The 20,591-nt window shown below is 37.5% G+C and overlaps 1 protein-coding gene across 3 annotated transcripts in view; it reads right to left on the bottom strand.

The window, feature by feature from the left end:
• Window positions 1-20,591, bottom strand: part of WWP1 (WW domain containing E3 ubiquitin protein ligase 1) — a 55,671-nt gene that overhangs the window by 25,587 nt on the left and 9,493 nt on the right. For 2 of the 3 annotated variants that reach the window (XM_069854310.1, XM_069854311.1), the window contains exons 2-5: window positions 9,124-9,214; window positions 5,336-5,474; window positions 2,865-2,989; window positions 72-209 (exon numbers count right to left, since the gene is read on the bottom strand). In XM_069854310.1, the coding sequence (XP_069710411.1) occupies window positions 72-209; window positions 2,865-2,989; window positions 5,336-5,474; window positions 9,124-9,193 (472 nt within the window). In that variant the 5' untranslated portion in view covers window positions 9,194-9,214. Of the gene's footprint in view, window positions 1-71; window positions 210-2,864; window positions 2,990-5,335; window positions 5,475-9,123; window positions 9,215-20,591 lie in introns of those variants that run through there. The other variant, XM_069854312.1, reaches the window with a different exon arrangement.

Raw genomic sequence — 20,591 nt, 5'->3', positions numbered from 1 at the left:
AAAATATTTTAGTATATCTGTTTGAAATCTTAATAAAAATATCATCATCTGATTTAATTATTTTAACTTACTGGTTGCCGATGAACTGAGATTTGTAAGAGATTCTTGTTCAACAACCAAACCATCTAGCACAACTGTCAGTTCACCTGTTTGCACCATGCCACTCTTGTTTTCCAAAGAGAGTTTCAATTGTTCTTTCACCTTTTCCACTAAAAATGGAGTTGGAGTGGGCAGGGGGAGAGGAGGAGAGAAGGGATAAAGGAAAGATTAAGTTGTAAACAACATTTATAGACTTTCAACACAAAAATGTGATACATATATTTAGTTGTACAACACTGAAATTGACAGAAATTCAGATGATTCAAATCAATCAAGTAATCACTAAGAAGCTATGTAAATTGACATCTGCAGGGGGTAAAAGCACAGTTTACTGTAAAAATAAATTGGCCATTTACACAGTATATTCTATAGGTGTGCTATGGGAGCCACATGGTTTCGATACTTTCTTGTTAATGATGTTTCCACTAAACCCTTTTTGAGATTATGTACTACTTACAGAAAATGGGAAGGCTTATTCTGAACTATACATCCCAATACTACAAGTCACAGGGAACTTCATTCTACCACCAGAGCTTATGTTCTTTTCTCATACCATCTTCCAAAACTAATTCTCAGAGTCTGCTGAAAAGAACGCCCCTTTGAGGAATAAGTAAATGCACACATTGCAGAGTCCTTCCTCATTATTTTAGATTATTTTTAGTAAATCCTTACTAGCATTTTCATAGATTCCAACTCTAAGGTTTAAACAGTAACAGGATCAGAAACCATTTTCACTAAAAGTAACTGAGATAATTGATACATAAAAAGATGTGTACATGGTGCAGTAAAATAATTAAATACGACTGATAAGAAATGCACACATTTCTAAAGACAAATATGTAATCCAGATGCAAAACATGCTGTGGATGCTGCGTAATTCTCTCTAAATCAGCTATTACTAGTAGAGCAGGTAAAGCTGCATGTCATAAATCCAAACACAGTCAGCTACGAGTACATAATCATCAGGTTTAAATGGTTAAGGTATCTTAGTATTTGTGGTCTCAGATTACAAGATGAATTTTTTGAGATACACCACCATATTTCCCTCCATATGATAGCATTCCAAGCTGAAGTTAAAGCTCACTGTGCACTTTTATGCATTAAAATAGCATTTCCTTATTTTCTTCATTCTTAACACATATCATAAATGAACAACATAAAAGCAGGGAAGGCTACCATAAGCTACTGACAGATACCCCCAAGCTGTTACTTTAAAGACTAGGCTTGACAGCATAGTTGGGCAGCAGTTACTGGCAGACACTCACTGCTGTATTACAATGGATTTCAAAGTACTGTAAATTGTTGGAGCAAGCACAAAACTCCTAAAGCTACAGAATTATTGGAATAGAAATTTGCATTTTGGAAAAGAGGAGAAAAAAGAAACTGGCCTATCACAGAATTGTTAAATTAACACATTTATAAATCATCATTTCTGCAAAGGATGATTTGTTTAGCTTCTGCTATTTTAACAGGTCGTCTGCCCAAACCAGATCAACAGTTGGCTGTAGTCTGACTGAGCCAGCAAGAAAGCTGGGAAGGGTGTCGGCAGCAATTCAATACTGGTGGTGTTTAGCCGGAGAAAGTAACAGCACTAATTCTGAAGTTTCTGCAGAGGACTTCCCCTTTACACTTTCCTGGGTAAAGAGCCTTTCAAGTGCTGCATTTTAGATTAGGTAACAATAACTGAATGACTGAAGGATACTCAGATTGATCTACGATAGATTGGACAATCCAGTGTATGTCAAACTGCTGACTTTCCCAAATCAGAAACACTGAACTTAAATTATTTATGGTGCTATCAGTCAGCCGTTCCCTGAAAAAATGTGCCAAGTTGTTGGTTTCTACATCCCCTGGATCTATAGTAATAGAATACAAATTATTTTGTTAGAAATAGCTAAAATAGTAACTATTTGTTTTGCTGTCATTATTACAACCTAGTGTCTTCCAATAAAGTTTGGGGTTTTTTTAATTTAAAAAAGAAGCACTTCTGATGCTTAACTATGGAATCTTGGGCAGAACCTTTATAATAGTGCTGAAGAAACTCCACTTGATTTTGGATTCTGTTTCCATTTTCTGTAAGAATTACAAAAAACCGGGCACCTGAGTTTGTACATCTAACTTGTGAGAAAGGTTATAGACTGGTTTGGCTGGAAGTGGAATTTAAAGTGTGGATTCACCATCTTCTTGTACTACTGAAAAGAATTTTAAAAAGCAATTTGATAAAGAAGACCTGTTTTAATCCTGTTGAAGACAAGTAAAATTAGAGTTATATAGAACACAAGAATCACTAATGGACTGAAAGGAAGTTCTCAATTGTTTCATTCATCTGTGGTTCCTACTGCTCTCTGGGCAGCTAAATCATGAAGGAAAAACATGCAGCTTTTATATTAGTGATTCCAGAGAAGGAAAACATGAAAAATTACACAGATGACTTTTCAGAAAGTTTAGACTTTTTTTTACCAAGTCTAAAACAGATCTTCTAGGAAATTAATTATTAGTTTGCCACAAAACATTGTATTTAATCACTTCTGCTTTTACTTAATTTGTAGTAACTCATACTCTAATTTTGTTTCAAAATCACGATATCCCATTGCTACATTTAACTTGTTGTCGACAGCACAGACATCTCTAGAAGAGACAAGTAAAGACATCAACTGTAAGTCAGTTGTAATTACATGTATAGTTAGTAGTCTGGTTGCCAGTTTGATATATAGATTAGTAATAATAATTCTACTTTAATCAAAATATCCTTAACAAGAACTTACATTTTCTATTGTGTATTTCCAAAGCTTGTTTCAAGTCTACAGTGGCTCTTCCTAATAAAGCATCTGCTTTTAAAGTGTGATGGCTCCACACTCTAAATTCCAGCGTAGTCTGTGGAGTCACAGTCCTGCATATAAAATACAGTTTTTTTAAAAATATATACAGATTTTGAAGTATTTGTTCTTGTTATTAGGAATATTTGAACTTTATTCACTTCTCATATTTATTGGATTTCTTGATTCTAATTAACTGAAAAGCTTTGTACTGTCAAAGGGAAATTTTTAACTAAGAACTGCAAACACTATGATATCTATACTTAAGATCAAACTTAAAGCGCATTACTATGATAGCATAAGGCATGAGGAGTATCAGAATAACCTAAACTAAGCTCAAATCTCAGTTATATAAAACGTATCTATTTATGAAAGACATGTTTTCCTTATTCCTCACTGTGACAGTATTCCAACTGAAATTTCACATTATCAAATGAGGAGAAAAAGGTGGCAAGTATATTTGTATATCACCAGGTAGAAAAAGACTAAATACTCTTTTAAAAAAGGAAAAAGCAACCAATCAGTTACTTGCAACCAGGAAGAATCCACTAAATAGGTGTCAGCTTGCCATGAAAGTGTTGATAAAAAATTATTTGCAAATCCACAAGTATATATAAAGCCATAATGCATACTTACAGAATTCAGAGGGGGAAAATCAAATTATGAAGCTAAAGTAAAAATTGGAGGGAAGCAGAAAGGTAAAGGACCCAATTACAATGATATTATTATAACCTTTGGCAGTGATCTCTCACTTGCTCAGGAAGGAAAACAGGAAGCTATGCTAGGTGCTGGAGAGTAAGTTTTGTAGTACACAGTCTACTACTGCAAGAGTGCTCCTGGCTGTGAAAAATGGACTAGAATCACTGTAGTGCAAAAAGTCAAAGGCTACGTACATATCCATCAGTACTGAATACAGAAAGTTTTACGAGCATTGATTAAATCAATACTAAAAGCAACCGCCACACACCCAACAAGAGGGCTAACCTTATAGTCACTTCAACGCGTTGGACAACATCGAACATTTTTGCTAAAAAACATGTGCAAATACACTTTTGCATTTTGAACAGGTTACCTTCTAATGGAATTTGAACCAAAGAGACCAGCTCAACAAAGAAAAGAAAACAAAAAACCTACACACGTGTGGACCCGTAGAAGTGAAAGGAATTTGGTAAGCCAGAGTTCACTTATCCTCAAATAGACTGGGCAACTGAAGTAATAATACCATTCCAACAGCCAGAGGAATTGGTAGGCAGAATACCTTCTGTACATAAGGGTAAGTTCCCAACTAAGTAACACTGCTGTGATGGAATGAATCTGTTCAGCTGTACTGTGCAAGCCAAAGCACCTTACATCTACCAGCTAACTAAACCCCGCCAAATCAAACCTGTCTCCTCAACAGAAACTTTGGTCTCTGTGAATACATCAATAGCACTGTACTTGCCCTAGTAATAACTCTTGAAAATTCACATCACGTCCAAGATTATATTTTTCTCTTGTACAGTATTGCAAAGGGCTAATAAGCTCTACTAAAACTGAAACACTAAGAAATGTGGCACAGGAATACCCTGCTTGCTTCAAAGCAGGTCTGTAGTTATTAAGTGTTGCCAAGCAAACAATTTCCCAAAGCTAGGTGTACTCCACTGTACTCCACTCCCTGTACTCAATCACTGTTAGTTATAGGAACCTGGCATGATTCCCGCTACTAACAAAGCTGGCTGTAGCCCAAATACAGATTAGATGCTGTAAAATGTATTGGGCCATGCTCAATCTCATTTGATACTAGCTATGCCATTTCCAGATCCAAATCTGAAGCACACAATCTTGCTTGTATAACAATGCATTCTAGCCAACTGCACAGTGCAAGACTGACAATTTTTTATAGAGTCATATTCAGGTATCCTTACACCTGAAATGCAGTTAAACAAAACCAAACCACAAGAATATTAAAAACATCAAATAGCAGCATAAGGTGCAAGGTCATTTTGTAGTAAACCGGTTTTGTGTATGTACCCTTTCATTAGGAAATTTAAAGGAAAAAGTGACTTTCCTCATAACTACTGCTTATCCAGCTGAGATGTTTTTCCTTTTAAAGCTGAGAATGACATGGTTACAATTAGTAACACCTTCTAAAAGGGAATATTAAACTTGAACGGTCCACAGTGCTACCAAATATCAGAAGTATGAGTAAACCATGTATAGCAACTGTGAGCAAGGAACATCCTCTGTACAAAAAATAATTCTCAAAACATTGTAACAATTGAGGAAAAAAATACTTATCATTTGAGATAAGTATCATCTTATGTCTGCATTTAGTCATCAACAGCCAGAGAAAACTATGTAGACAGCCAAGCCTAGTAAATATTTGCCTGCAATGTATGCTTAATAAATAGTGTTAAAACAACCAAAAACAATCTACTTACACTGTCAGCTGTTCATCCCATTTTGGATTTGAAGAACTACTTGATTTTGCTGTTTTCTTAATTTCTCCATCTGCAGTTAATTCTGTGTAGAAAGTTGTTCCAAACCAATTCTTTTTCCGTTTCAGTTTGGCACTAGAAACTAATAAAATACATTACTTTATCTATAACAGCATATTGTTACTGAAAAATAGAAAATATACTGCTAATACACTATGTGAAACACAGAATGGCAATGTTACTCCTCAATGTTTCTCCTTCTGCTGAACATAAAGAGGTCAAGGCTAAAATGGTAGCTTTTATTTTCAAAAGCTACTTTACCAAATAGTTGAAACCAAGCATGACATTCTCTCTTCACCACATACTGTCAGATGAGTTAGAGAGACAGCGCAACAATTATTTTAATGATAAACACTGACAATCATGTGGGTTCTTTTGTGTATTTTCTTACTGCTCTTCCTACATTTTCCTTAACTGAAAAGTATCTAAATAAGATACATCTGAGAGATTATGAGGCAGATTTTTTTAAATTATATATAGTTATGAAAGCATGTGCAGTTCAGGCCTTTTTCAAAATGTCCCTGTACAGCAAAGCCTGTATGCAGAGCTTCATTTCCTTGCCTATACGACTCACATGGTTCACCTGTGGTTTAATACATCAGTTTCTTAAAAGTAAGAAATCAAATTTCTGCTATTTAAACAGCTTTGCAGATAACTTAGAGAGTTTCAGCTAAATATTCAACAATTAAGAAATAACAAATGACCAAAGAAGCTATTTTTTTCTACCTCTGAAACACTCCAAGGTCCTCAGTACTCTTGAACATAAATCTGTTCTCCCGCTTCCTCACACAGCTGAGGAAGTCACCACAAAAAACAACAGCAACCTCACTGCCAACATTTTAAATTATATTTCAGGAAGATGTTGTCTTCAGAAGATGAAGTCAAAGGACTTAGAGTTGTATCTACTAGCTGGCTATGCCTTCTCTTACTTCAGTGTGATTCTCTTTCCCTTCACTTTCAAATTAAAGCAAAGCTGAGTATTTTTAGCCACTTGGAAATAATCATTCCCTGTTATTTTTCTGTATGTTACTTGCTAATTCATAAGTAAGTGGAAGTTAACTAGATTGTCTGAGAGGGAGACAAAAAAAATCCATCATGTATTTTTGGATTACACTGCTCTGAAACATACATATTCATTACTGTTAAGTTTGTGGGATGCAACCATCCAAGATTCTAAAGGCATTAACCATGGACTTTCACTTCATTTCAATTAAAAGGTGCACATTTAAATGCCTCATACTTGAAAACCCAGCCTAAGTCATGCATTATGTGTTCTAAAGGGAAACCGCAGTCTTGATAATGATAAAGATTAAATATGGAAGACTAAAAGCATAATTCCACACATGGGTTGTATTTTTCATCTGAAATCATGATACATTTTTAAGTTTTAATAACCCCTACTTCTTTCACATTTCTTTCCTCTATATTTTACTTTCCAAAGGCAACCGCAACGTTTGTTAAAACATAGATATTTGAGTCACAGTATTCAAGCTTTCTTCTAGCTTCCTCCCTTTTATCTGATTTTTTAGCCATTAAGTTTTAAGTCCCCAAATGCGAAAGGAAGGCACTACCATTTTTTTGGTTAGGATTTCTTCTAAAAAAATTAGGAGTAAGTAAAAAATACTAAAAAAGACTTCAAAAAGAACTAACAAGATAAGACATCTTGGCAAGTGTATTTGAAAAAATACTGATGGCAAAACTTGTCAGCAACACACTGTTACTGTCCAAACTCCAACAAGTCACCATTCCACATGAATTTCCTTATCTACAAAATCAACATATGCTGCCTTAAAAACCACTTTTATTAAGTATAGCTCTTAAAATATAAGTCTAGATTCTGCAGCAGCATAAGCTAATCTGAGTATAAACAAGTGTAGGTCAGTAGTACTACAGTCCCACTCTCTTCCATCTTCCACTTCTTCCTTTGTACTGCCACTGACATTCCTTTGATCTTGCAATACAGACTGCTTAGAGAACTAAACTTGTACAGATTTCTTCCCTCTTCGATCCCTGAACCAGATCTCTTGAAGTCAAGAGAAGCTCCAATGCCACAAAAACACAAGACTACTCACATAAGGAGCAGTACAGCACACGATTACCAAAATGATCATTTCTGCATACACAGATCTGAAGTTACAGGTCCTTTGAGTAACTCAGTTCATAACAGCTGTATATTTCAATCTGCAGGTGGCTCCATCTAGGCTATTAGTTATTGTCTGTTTTGATGACTCGTCATGTTATCAAGTTATCTGATCCTTTAAGTTAATCAGGTTTAAGGTTGCTCTCATCTAATTTGATAAAAATAATCTGGCCATCTTTGGACCATCCAGCATGATATACCTTTCTTGAGATGCAGCTTTTTTAAGACCTAGTATGTTATTCATATTTTTTTCCAAATTTTGTTCAAGCCAGCCTTAATATATTCTTGGTCAAGCATTCATTCTTACTTCAGGGTTCCCAGATTTCTTAGGAACCCTAGAAAGTTCAAGTTATTTATCAATGGTAGAATAACATTTACATATGTACATACACAGGCACATATTTATGTGCACATATATTTATGCACAATATCTAACTACTTTCTGGTAAGATATTAACTTTTAACTACTGTAACATTACCATAATTAGCTATAAAACTTATTTACCTATTTATGCGTTTTGCTTGTCTTCACACTACAATGAGCCTTTGTTCTGCTCTGCCATCTCACACAAAGAGCAGCTAAGATGGACACCAATTGTTACATCCCTGATCAGGCCTTATCCATGACTAGCAAAATGACCTATTTGGCCTCTTCAACAGATACTGAAAAAAAGCGTCCCCAACACAATCAGGAATTTCCAGAACTGCTTGTAGCCCACCGTGTTTCCATGCCAGCAGATACTGGTATGACTGAATTCTGCCTCGAACTATAAGAACCAGCACAGGAAAAGGAAAAAAAGTAAACAGTCAAAAGATGCAACATAGTAAATTCCAACTGGATAAAAGGAAAAACATTTTCACATTGATGTGGTTTATCACCAGAATGCGCTGCCCAGGAAATATGATAATCCAAAGCCTTCAAGACACTGAAAATTCAACTGGACAACACCCTTACCAACTTGATGCAACTTCAAAGGTAGCCCTGCCTTCAACAGAAGACTGGACTAGGAGATCCCCAAAGGTTCCTTCAAATTTAAGTTATTCTATGTGGCTGTGTAATCCATACTACTGCCTTGAGGATAATACAGAATACCTATTTTATTCTCAGATATTTACCTGATATGTCATCAAAGACCTTAACCTTTTGAAGGGCTAGCAGATTTTGTGAACTCTTCTCCAGTTCTTCCCCAGCATCACTGTAACACACTGCGCCCATTTTCAACTTGGAGTCCACTACAACTGCCCATCTGTTTTGTAATATTTGAATAATATGTGTTCCCTCTATAAAATAGGTGCCATTAATTATTTGTTCCCAAGCAAAATTCCCTACATTTTTCCCTGCTGTTGTACTGAATCTCATTTTTTTTCTGAATTGAAGACATCATTAAACTCCATCATCCAATTCACCGTGTAACTTCTACCTAGCTTCAACTCATCTACATATATTATAGTCATATTCTTAACTGTAACATCCAAGTTATTAATTAATAACAATGATGATACTGATCCATTTTTACACTCATTTCAAAGACTGTGTTTTTAGATTACATGTTTTCCAGTGAAATTCACCATGACACAAATCACTACTTGCCTGTTACTTGCATCTGCAATCTTCCATTATGACTGTTACTTGTATCAGATCTTGGTGAGGCTGTGGCCATGTCAGAGGTTTAGGCTTTAGCCTACAGTAAGAAAAAAAAGCACACAAGTAGCTTTTTAAAAATTACTTATCTCTGCGTGTTAGTTAGAACTGTTAAGTAAAATGCTCAACTGAAAACTAAGTTACCAAATGTTACTCAGGTATTACAGAATGCATTATTTCATAATGTGTTGTTTAATATCTTCATCAGTGATACAGATGATGGGATTGAGTGCACCCTCAGCAAGTTTACAGATGACACTAAACTGAGCGGTCAGGCTAACACCCCTGAGGGACAGGATGCCATCCAGAGGGACCCTGACAAGCTGGAGAAGTGGACTACCGAAAACCTCATGAGATTCAACAAGGTGAAGTACAAGGTCCTGCATCTGTGTTGAAGCAACCATCAGTATCAATACAGGCTAAGGGATGAAGAGATTGAGAGCAGCCCTGCGGAGAAGGACCTGGGGGGTCCTGGTGGATGAAAAGCTGGACATGAGCTGGCAATGTGCACTTGCAGCCCAGAAGCCCAATTGTATCCTAGGCTGGATCAAAAGAAGCATTGCCAGCAGGCCAAGGGAGGGGATTCTGCCCCTCTACTCTGCTCTGGTGAGACTACACCTGGAATACTGCATCCAGGTCTGGAGTCCTCAGCATAGCAAAGTCATGGACCTGTTGGAGCAGGTCCAGAGGAAGCCCACCAAAATAATTAAAGGCCTGGAACACCTACTCTATGAAGGGAGGCCAAGAGAGCTGGGGTTATTCAGCTTGGAGAAGAGAAGACTCTGAGGAAACCTTATTGAGGCATTTCAGTACTTAGAGGGGGCTCAGAAGAAAGATGGGGAAAAACTTTTTAGCACAGCCTGTAGCAATAGTGCAAGGGATAATGGTTTTGAATTAAAATAGAAGTTTAGACTAAACATTAGGAAGAATTTTTATTTTCACTGAGGGTAGTAAAACACTGGAACAGGTTGCCCAAAGAGATGGTAGATGCCCCATTGCTGAAAACATTCAAGGTCAGGTCAGATGGGGCTCTGAGCAACCTGATCTAGTCGCTCACTGCAGGGGGTTTGGACTAGATGACCTTCATGGTCCCTTCTAATCCAAACCCTTCTATGATTCTATGATAATACCTGTTAATAAAACCCAATTACTTCGGAAGTTTGTCCCAGGTTACCTTTGAAGATACCAAGACACTTTAGTAATACATACATTTACATATTTTAGAACGACTGTATAAGGCAAGAAAAAAAATTCAGCAGTGATATATCAATATTCCTATCTCCAGAAGTTATGCTTATGGTTTGACTTCAGATGAGCTACGCATCAACAACTTCAAATGAAAAGAAAACTTCTACATGCTTGAAAATCAAGCTGACCCCAGAATAAGACACTCAAGCAATAAGGCAAGTGATTCAGACAACAGACATTTGAATTCTATCTCAAGATTTGAGATCAGCCTTCTATATTACTGTTGTCCACCCCAAAATCAGTTTCCTCAGCTACTGAGACAGTAAACACTTTACAAGGACAGCCCATCTTATCATTCAGCAACTAAAACAGTGTGGCTCTGGTCTCAGTTGAGGCATCCCAGCAGCTGAAGCACGTGCAGATAACATCACACACCTCCCTCCTCAATTACTACACCCAAAACAAAGCTAGAAGTAAAATATTCTCTGTTTCTATCAGACAACTATTTTTCACGATAAACAATATGTACAGTTAAAACTTTCCATGATCTGGATTAACTTCCATACATTTACTTCTGTGAGCATTGATCGGCACCAATAATAATACGGAACAGTTGTTTCCAAACCTGCTTGATTGTGCACCTCTATCATTAAAAATTTTTGAGCACGTCCCCCTACTATGTCTCTATTTCATTATATAAAATTATAAATTATATATAGTCACTACTGTAATAATATCATCTGTACATTATGGAACATGTAAAAACTGAAATTTAAAAAATGAGACAAAGGTGAAATAATAGTATTTGAAGATATTTTTATTATTAATGGTACAAAAAACATTTTTCTCCCATCATTTTTTTTTTTGTGAGAGCCATGACATTGAATATGCTTCACCATTTTTTAAAACATTGGCTGAACAGTTTGTAACACCGTGATTTGAAAGTCTGGTTCTAAAAACAGTTTATTTCAATATGTGGTTTTTGAAGGCTGTCAAGACAATCTACAGAAATATGTACATCCAACTGAAAAAGCATCGCTGACTGCACTTACTAAATCATTATACTCATTTTTCATTCCCATCCACTAATTATATAAAATTGTTTCTTGAAATTTGGCCAGTAAATCTTCCTCATATATCAACTAGTTGGAAATAATAAAGTGTTACATTTTTATATTTTTAATAAATGCATTCAGAACCCCCTGAAACTCTTCATTTAGAAGATGAGGAAATTCTGTTTCCAAGTTGAAGTGTACAGATAGGAGAGTTTTTACAGAGGACATATATATTTTCTGTCAACAAAAAAAAAAAGAAATCACACAATGATGGAAACATTTTCAAACAGCTGTTTTCAAAATGCTCTCTCTACAGCACAAGCACTTTCAATGCATTAAGTGTCTTTATTATTTTAAAAATACCTAGTTAGCACACTACTGACAGCCGCTTGTCACCACAGACAGGTCAACAAATTCAGAACACTTGTCTTTTTGTGGAAAAAAAACATGTAACCAATCTTTAAGTTGTACACTTCTAATCACTGCCATGATAACAAGCAAACCTCTGCATGGTACAAAAGATTTTCATAGTAAGTCCCTGTGTCATTACAAATTATTGTAAAGATTCTACTACTTGTTTTCATACAATTAATCATATAGATGACATCCTGCTCCAGTTTGTGCATTTCTGGCTCCAACTTAGTTGTTGTTTGCCTATGCATGGACGCAGTGAATGAATTTTACACATGGTGGTCTCCTTGTAAATTTACCCCAGAATCCTTTTCTACTTCCTTCAAAGCAGGCAATCCATCAGTGGTTATATCTGCACAGTTTTTCCATTTTTAAAGATGTTGTTATAAAAAAAGTCATTTACTGTTAAGAACATATCTTCTCCAGTATGCCTTTCCTTAGTGACTTAGTTCTTTGTGTTATTTCATTATTGACACAGAATTTATCAACTGCCAAAAGCAGAGCCAAGTTACAAACATCTATGCTTTCATCCAGCTGTATAGCAAGCCTTCCATACTGTGTAATCTGTTCTAGTATTTGTTCCTTCAAATCTTTGGCAATGTTTTCCAGACATCTTCCAACAGTATCTGCTGACAAATGAATCTATTTTGGTTTCTCACCATATTGTTTGCTTGTATTATTTCAGACATTTTTACTGCAGCAGGAAGATCAAGTGTTTCCCCAATGGTATGTGGCTCCCAGGTCTTTTACTATTGAGGAACCTCAAAAGAAGCTTCTAAAGATCTATCATTAAGATAAGTGAACACTTGTAAAGTACTGAGCTGAGTATCGCATGACCTTAAATATTGCTGAAAAAACTGCAGAAATTTGTCTTCCTGTTCTGGATGCTTAGTTTTTAAAAGGCTTACTATCATTATCTGATGTCTCAAGCTACAGTATTATCTTGGAGAGAGGTTCATCAATAATTACAGAGAATATTTCATATCCATATTTCACATAGTCCAAATTTTTTTGGCCAACATCCTGTCAGATCTAACTCCCATTGTTTTTACCTTGTAATATGGCTTACCAGGAGCTCATACTAGGAGTAGGAGAAGCATCACCTCTACCATGTTCTTGTTGTTCACTTGTGCTCACATTATTAGTATTATCTTCAATCCCTGGTCTCTCTGCCAGAATTCTTTTAAGCCATTTGACCATTTTCTGAGGGTTACTTTAGTCAAAAATAGGTAATATAATCCATAAAACCACCTAACCAGGCACCTGTAAACTGCTACTGTGACTTCACACATCGTGGAACACCAAATCTACCCTCAGGACACCTCATGAACCATAAATGACACAGGGCCATCTGACACAGAGATCGTGTGAGTGTGTCAGTGTCAATATGTATATTAAATAGAGTTTAACTTCTTTCTTATTTCTCAGATATCATAAGTCCTGTTATTTTCCTTACACACCCCACAGGATGGTTTTGCACACCCCACTTTGGAGGCAACTGACATGGAAGACATCAAAGGAGCAATACATACCATCAATTCTGTGGCAAGTACACTCAGATTTTTCGCAAGATTACACCATCACCCTCCTGCCTCATTAGAAGCAAAACATTTTCATAAACTGAGAAAGATTTTTAAAAGTTCCACAACTAGAAATTCTTCAAGTACTCAAAAACTGGAAGTTTCAAGGACTACCAGCCTGTCGTCTTTATATGCCACAAGAAACTATGCCTGCAGAGCCAAAAATAACCAAAATGTCAACTAAATAAGCTGCCTGATCTCGGTGAAGGAAGGGATGGGATGGCAATTACACAAAGTCAAGTGATAATATTCATTTGGAGAACTGAGAAGTTCTCACAACCAGGGACAACAAGCTGATTATTAGTACTTTCTTGATCTATTTTGCAAGAAAGACTCCAAGATAAAGAAAAACAGGCAGTCAAGAAGGACTGAAAGATGGTGTTCTTTAAAAAAAATATACAATTTTTAAAAGATTTATTTCAAATAATGCAAGCCCTAACCACTAACGGGCAAGGGAACACTATGTCCCATGGGCACTATTTACTGCTTTCTTGCATCATGCACATACTTTTCCTCACCCTAAGTCAGTTTCTCATTATTCAAAATAAATGCCCAGTTTGGCTACTGGACATGTTGATTAAGGGTTAAAATCTCTGACGTTATCTCTACATAATCTTAAAAAGCGGATTACATACAGCAATGTAGGAGCCACCATCCTTGTAGTTATAATCTTCCTGAAAATCAGGGGATTAATTCTACCAGGGCTACAGTCACCATACATATGAACTTGCTACACCTCTTTATTCCAGTTCTAGTTTAAACTTCATTGGTTTAAAAGATGTGAAATTTTACCTGCAGAACGGTTTTACTGATGCATACAAATTACCACTCCCTCTGAAAATTCCTGGACACTAAAAATTAATTAACGGAGTCTTGAGAGCCACATAAAGATCATAGTTATCACAATGCTTCTGTCTAAACCATCCTCATTATACGCAACTGTTACATCAACTATCCAATCTATAGCATTTATTAGCCCCTGTTACAGATGTTAAAAATTAATATTACTTCAGTTGTATAAGTTATCTTGGGTAACTACAGATCAATTAGAACAAAATAAGACCCTAGTAAAACCACGGAATGGTTGACGTGGTAGTTTATTACAAAATCAAAGGATCACTTCCTAATTCGTGTGAATCAACAGTTTCAAGGAAACAGTCTAGATGGCAATAAGAGCATTTATAAATTTACACCAGTGAAAAACTTTCTCTAAACCTCAAAATGCTATTAAAACATCAGAAATAAAAGACAACCATGCTACTAAATATTTCATTAATTTATTCTGTATTCTTTAGCAGATAATTTACTTATGCATCAAATTTAAGGAGATACATTTTAAAGTACATTACCCACTTGGTAATGAATACACCTGCTGGAGACCCTCTACAGTGCTATATTAAAACAATGTTATTTCTTATAACATTGAAAGCTAAAAAGTATCACTCCAGCAGCAAACACTGCAACATCTTGAATCCTGGCAAAAGCACCACAGCAAAAAAAAGTATTGCCAGGAAATCAACAAAAGGCACCAAGAAGTGCAACATTTAAATCCAACATTGGTCAATTGGAAAGGACCAGTTCTTCTCACTGACAACGCACCAGCACACGTCTTGGAAATGACTGTGCAGAAGCTGCATGAACTGGGCTATGAAACTCTGCTTCACCCAGCTTACTCAACAGACCTGTCTCCCAATGATTACCACATTTTCAAGCATTTCGACAACTTCCTGCAAGAGGATTTTTTTCCACAACCAAGCAGCAGCTCAAAACGCCTTCAAAGAATGCATTAGTTCCAGGGCTCCAGAATTCTATGCCACATGAATAGATAAGTTTCTTGTGGGCAAAAATATGTAGCTTCTACTAGTTCTTATTTTAAGTCATAAATTTTCTTCTAAGCTGAGATTTATTGCTTTAAAATTAATGGTTTAAAACAGGGGGAGTTGGGGTTTTGGGAGTTTTTTGGTGGTTTGTTGTTTTTTTTTTTTGCGCCAACCTAATAAATTCACTGATTCTTTTTATCAGTAATTGAGGTGATTTTTCATGAAGAACCAAGAAACAGCTGTACAACAGTTCAATAACCAACACAAAGTTCTTTCCTTATTCATATGATACTATAGAAGCCAAGCTAGAAACAAAACAAACAAACAAAAAAAAACTGAACCAAGTTTAAGATAGTAGGATCTGATTATATGTGATACTTTTTCACAATGGAAGGAAAATCTTATCACAAAGCCTGTTAAAATATGGGAAAAATAATAAATCTGTGGAAACAAGAAGTTACAGAGCATGGCTTTCAGTTTAACTTTAAATCAGAAGTACTCCAAGTCAAGAAAGTATGAAGGTCCTTTTCTGCCAGCAGACTCTCTTGCTTCTTCCTATTAAAACTCAAAAGTACTACCAAAACCAGCAGTGACAACATCCCTTACTCCTTCACCTTGGAGTAGCTTACAAGCATTCTCAGAAAAAGGAATTACTTGAGGCTGAGAGGACTGGAAAAGGACCCAAAAATGGGAACTACTAAATCCAACTTTAACAAAACAGAGGAGAAAAAAGCTATGAGAAAGTCCTCATACATTCTGCTTTCATCAGCTCACTTTTTAGAGTGAATTCAGAAGAGCCAAAACAGTAAGGGACAAAACAGCATTTCATTTCTCATGTTTTCACCAAGGCCACAGCACATACTGAAGCATCTAGATATACCTGTGGCTTCTTTAGGATCTCCTTTGACATTATGAGAATCTCAGATTCGGCAGTCATCTCCTCAATTTCTATAAGGCCTCATCAGCAAGGCAATGCATTAGTTCCTCCCGACAACTAACAGCTTTTCCAGAGACAGTTCAACATCCATGATAGACTGCAAATATTTTGTTATTAAGTTCCAAGCTGCCAACCTTAGAGCAGACCTACACAGATCTGAACTGGAAAGCAAACAGCTATTCTTCATACTTCACAGAACATGCCGAGATGGAAGAGACCCATGAGGATCATCAACTCCTGACTCCACAAAGCAACCTGGAAATCCAATGATGTACCTAAGAGCACTGCCTCAACAGGTCTTGAACTGCATGCACTGGTCAGTTTCTCAAGGCTGCAATATCACTGGTATTAGTGAGATCTGGTGGAATGAGTCTCACAACCTGGAGTGATGGGATGGAGGGGCACAGGCTGTTCAGGAAGGATAGCAAGGGCAGGTGAGGTGGAGGAGTCGCATTCTATGTAAGGGAGTGCTAAATAGTACAGCCCTTACAATTCCTGGTGACAGGGGTATGAGTCTGTGGGTAAGGATTAGTGGGATGGAAAACAAAGATGATGTAGTGGGTGTCTACTACCAATTGCCTGGCCAGGAAGCTAGCAGTGACAAGTTAATCTATAGGCAATTATGAGAAAACTCCCAATCAGTAGCCTTTGCCTTTATGGGTGATTTCAACTTCCCAGACATAATTGCTGTGATGAGCAAATCTCAGAAACTCTTGAAGCTTGTAGAAGCTAACTTCTTGTCTCAAGTACTCAGCAAGTCAACTAGGAAAGACTCTCTTAGACTTGTTATTTGTGACTAGAGAAGGACTTTGGGGAAATGTGATGGTAGGCAGCTGTCTTGACCACAATGATCACAAAATGGTAAAGCTTAAAATTTTCAGTGCAGTGAGGAAAAAGTGTCGGCAGAGTTCCTACCCGGAATTTCAAGAGACCAATTTTTACAGTATTCTGGGAGCTATTTAGCAAAGTACCCTGAGTATCTGCTTTTGAGTCCACAAGTGCTGGTAAGTTTTTAAGAACCACCTTTTAAAAGCACAGGAGCAGGCAATTCCATGGTGCTGTAAGTCAAGTAAGTGAGGCAGAAGACCAGTTTGGCTGAACAGGGAAGTCCTCGTGGAGGTCAAGAGGAAAAAGAAATTGTATGATCTCTGGAAGCAAGGTCAGGCTTAACAAGAAGATTACAGAGTTATGGTTCGTATATGCAGAGAGAAGACACAAAAGGCCAAAGCTCAATTAGTGCCGAAAATTGCCAGTGCTCTGACAGATAACAAGAGGAGCTTTTTCAAGTAAATTAATAGCAAGAGGATATCTAAAGAAAACATTGAACTAATACATGTTGAAGATGGTCACCTGACTAACAGGAATGAAGAAAAAGCAGAAGCATTCAATGCTTTTTTTGCCTCAGTCCTTAGTATTACTAACAGACCTTGGACTGCTTGGTCCCCTGATTCAGAGTACTAAGAGTGAAGGAAGTGACTTTCCATTTGGGGACACTGAAATTCTAAGAGACCAACTGTATCAGCTGAATGTTCACAAGTCCATAAGCCTGATGAGATTGATCCCAGAGTACTGATGCAGATAGCAGATGCAGGACCTCTCTTTACCACACCAAAGGCCTCGGGAGTCTGGAGAGGCTTCTGCTGATTGTAAGTTAGCAAATGTTATTCCAGTGTACAAGAAGGGCATGAAGGAAGACCCAGGAAACTACACACCTGGTAGTCTAACCTCAGTTCCTGGAAAAATTATGAAGATTATACTGCATACAATAGAAAGTCATTTAAAGAACAATGCAATAATAAGGCACAGTCAATAGGGGTTCACAAAGAAAGTCCTGTTTAATTAGTTTGATATCCTTGATAAACATAACTCACTTTGTGGATGAAATAAAAGTGGTGGATGTAGTTTTTCTGCATTTGAGTAAGGCTTTTGACACAGTTCCTCACAACACCCTTTTGGAAAAGCTTCTAGCTGCAGGACACAGAGGCTCACAGTGCACGTGGTAAAGAACAGCCTGAACGGCAGTTCTCAAAGGGTTGTGGCGAACTAGGCTACATCTGGCTCGTAATCCATCACCAGCAGCATTCCTCGGGGCCCAATTCTAGAGCTGTTCATGTGTCTGTTGACTCTCTCAAGAAACAAGAGCCTTGTAGAGATAGATTGGAGCACCAGACAATCATTAATGGTATGAAATTTAACAAGTTCAAGTGCCAGATTCTGCACCTGAGAGAGAGGAATGCTGGGTACCAGTATAAACTGGGAGAAGAGCAGCTGAAGAGTAGCCCTGCAGAAAAGCATCTGGGGCTGCAGGTTCACAGCAGGCTCAATATGAGTCAGCAGTGTGTCCTCGCAAATGAGAGGGCAAACCACATCCTGGGGTGCATCAATCACAGCGTAAACAATTTGTCAAAAGAGGCAATTACCCCACTGTAGTTATTGTTAGTGCAGCCTCACCTGGAATACTGCATGCAGTTCTGTGCACCTCAGTTTAAGAAGGATGTGAAGGACCTTGACTGTGTCCAGGGTAAAGCAACAAAGATGGTGAAAGGGCTGGAAGGAATGTGCTACGAAGAACAGCTAAGGACTTTGGGCTTGTGCAGTTTGGAGAAAAGGAGGCTGAGGGGTGACCTCACTGCTCTCAACAGTTTCCTGAGGAGAGGAAGCGGAGAGGGAGATGCTCATCTCTTCTTCCCGGTATCCAATGACAGGATGCACAGGAATGGTTCAAAGTTGTGCCAGACAAGGTTTACACTGGACATTAAGAAACATTACTTTACCGAGAGGGTCACCAAACACTGGAACAGGCTTCCTAGAGAGGTGGTCAATGCCCCAAGCCTGTCAGTGTTACAGAAGCATTTGGACAATGCCCTTAACAACATGCTTTAACTTCTGGTAAACTCTGAATTCGTCAGGAAGTTGGACTAGATGATTGTTGTAGGTCCCTTCCAACTGAAACAGTCTATTTACTGCACATGAACAGGCTTGGGACCATGAGGTCCTTCACTTCCCTGGGGAGGTTGTTTCAGTGCTTGACCACCCTTTCAGTAAAGAATTTTTTCGTAATATCCAATCTGAACTTACCCTTACACAGTTTTAAGCCATTTCTCACATCCTATCGCTAGACAACAGAAGGAGATCAGCACCTGCTTTTGCACACCCTCTCATGAGGAAGTTGTAGACAGCAATGAGATCACCTCTCAGTCTCCTCTAAACTAAACAAACTGAATATCCTCAGCTGCCCCTCTGAAGTCCAGCCCTTTAATTCAAACCATCTCTGTTGCACCCTTTGGGCACATGTTAGAATGCACATTCTTCCCACACCAGGTTTGAAACAAACATTTCTATATTTATTTTTCTTAAGCCAATGTACCTTATCACAGAGGGCAAATCTTTGCCCACTCATATTGGCACAGAGAACGAGACACATACAGAAATACTTTGTTTTCTGTATTTCTTCAAGTACATTCACCATTCATTGGTTCAGATACTATAATATTGATCCATGCAATATCTACAACATATTGCCAGCCTCATACTAGTGTCTAAGAAAAAATATAGTACAATTACAGAGGTTTAAAAAAAAACCAAAAAAATATGAATTTTCCAAGTGTTACACAGGAGGTCCAACTAAATGACAGACTATGACTCCACTGCATATATCTGCCTGTTCTGCTTTGCCTTACACTTAGGCTAGCAAAGACCTGGTTTCCTAAGCAAACTTCACATGTACAATTCACTCTGTCCACCTGCCTCTTCCCACTCTTCCTTTCATTTCCACCCCTCTAAGTGAATCTTTTCACCATCAGATTAAGTTAAAATAAACTGAGAAGTAATGTTCTATGCTACACTAAGCTCCCACAAGCTTCATGAAAATCAACAGCTAGGTAGAGGAAAAAATTTCCTGCGCTTGCTGAGCAAAGGGTTGGAGCATGAACTCAAGCTACCCACACTGCCTAGCTCAAAGGCTACATAATCACCACAAACACAGTTCTGAATTCATCTCAGATGGAGCTGTGCATAGCGACTCTTACTGAAAGAAAAAGGTCAGGAACAGCAGAGGGAGAAGAGAACTGTGACGATATAAGAAAAAATTTGTATGAAGCCGAGTTCCACTGCTTACAGAGCAACCAATTGGCAAAATATTTAGGCTACACCTCGCTTGTGAATCTTAACCACGATGATCCTTCAAGGTCCTACCACTATACCAAACAGTGAAAAACATCACAACGCCTCCTCTGTGTACTACAGATAGGACCACACACAATGAAACAAACAGAGTAAGCAACTTTCAGGTTGCTTGAACAGAACAATGGTAAAGGCTGACACTCCAACACATATGTGAAGAAATCAGGGAAGAGTATTTTTCTCCTTCATTTTAATATTCAGCTGAACAGCCTTCATATCTGCCAGAATACATAATACACTAGCT

Source organism: Phaenicophaeus curvirostris, chromosome 3 (genome assembly GCF_032191515.1).
Source record: "Phaenicophaeus curvirostris isolate KB17595 chromosome 3, BPBGC_Pcur_1.0, whole genome shotgun sequence".
Taxonomy (NCBI): Eukaryota; Metazoa; Chordata; class Aves; order Cuculiformes; family Cuculidae; genus Phaenicophaeus; species Phaenicophaeus curvirostris.
This window is presented reverse-complemented; position numbering and strand designations above follow the sequence as displayed.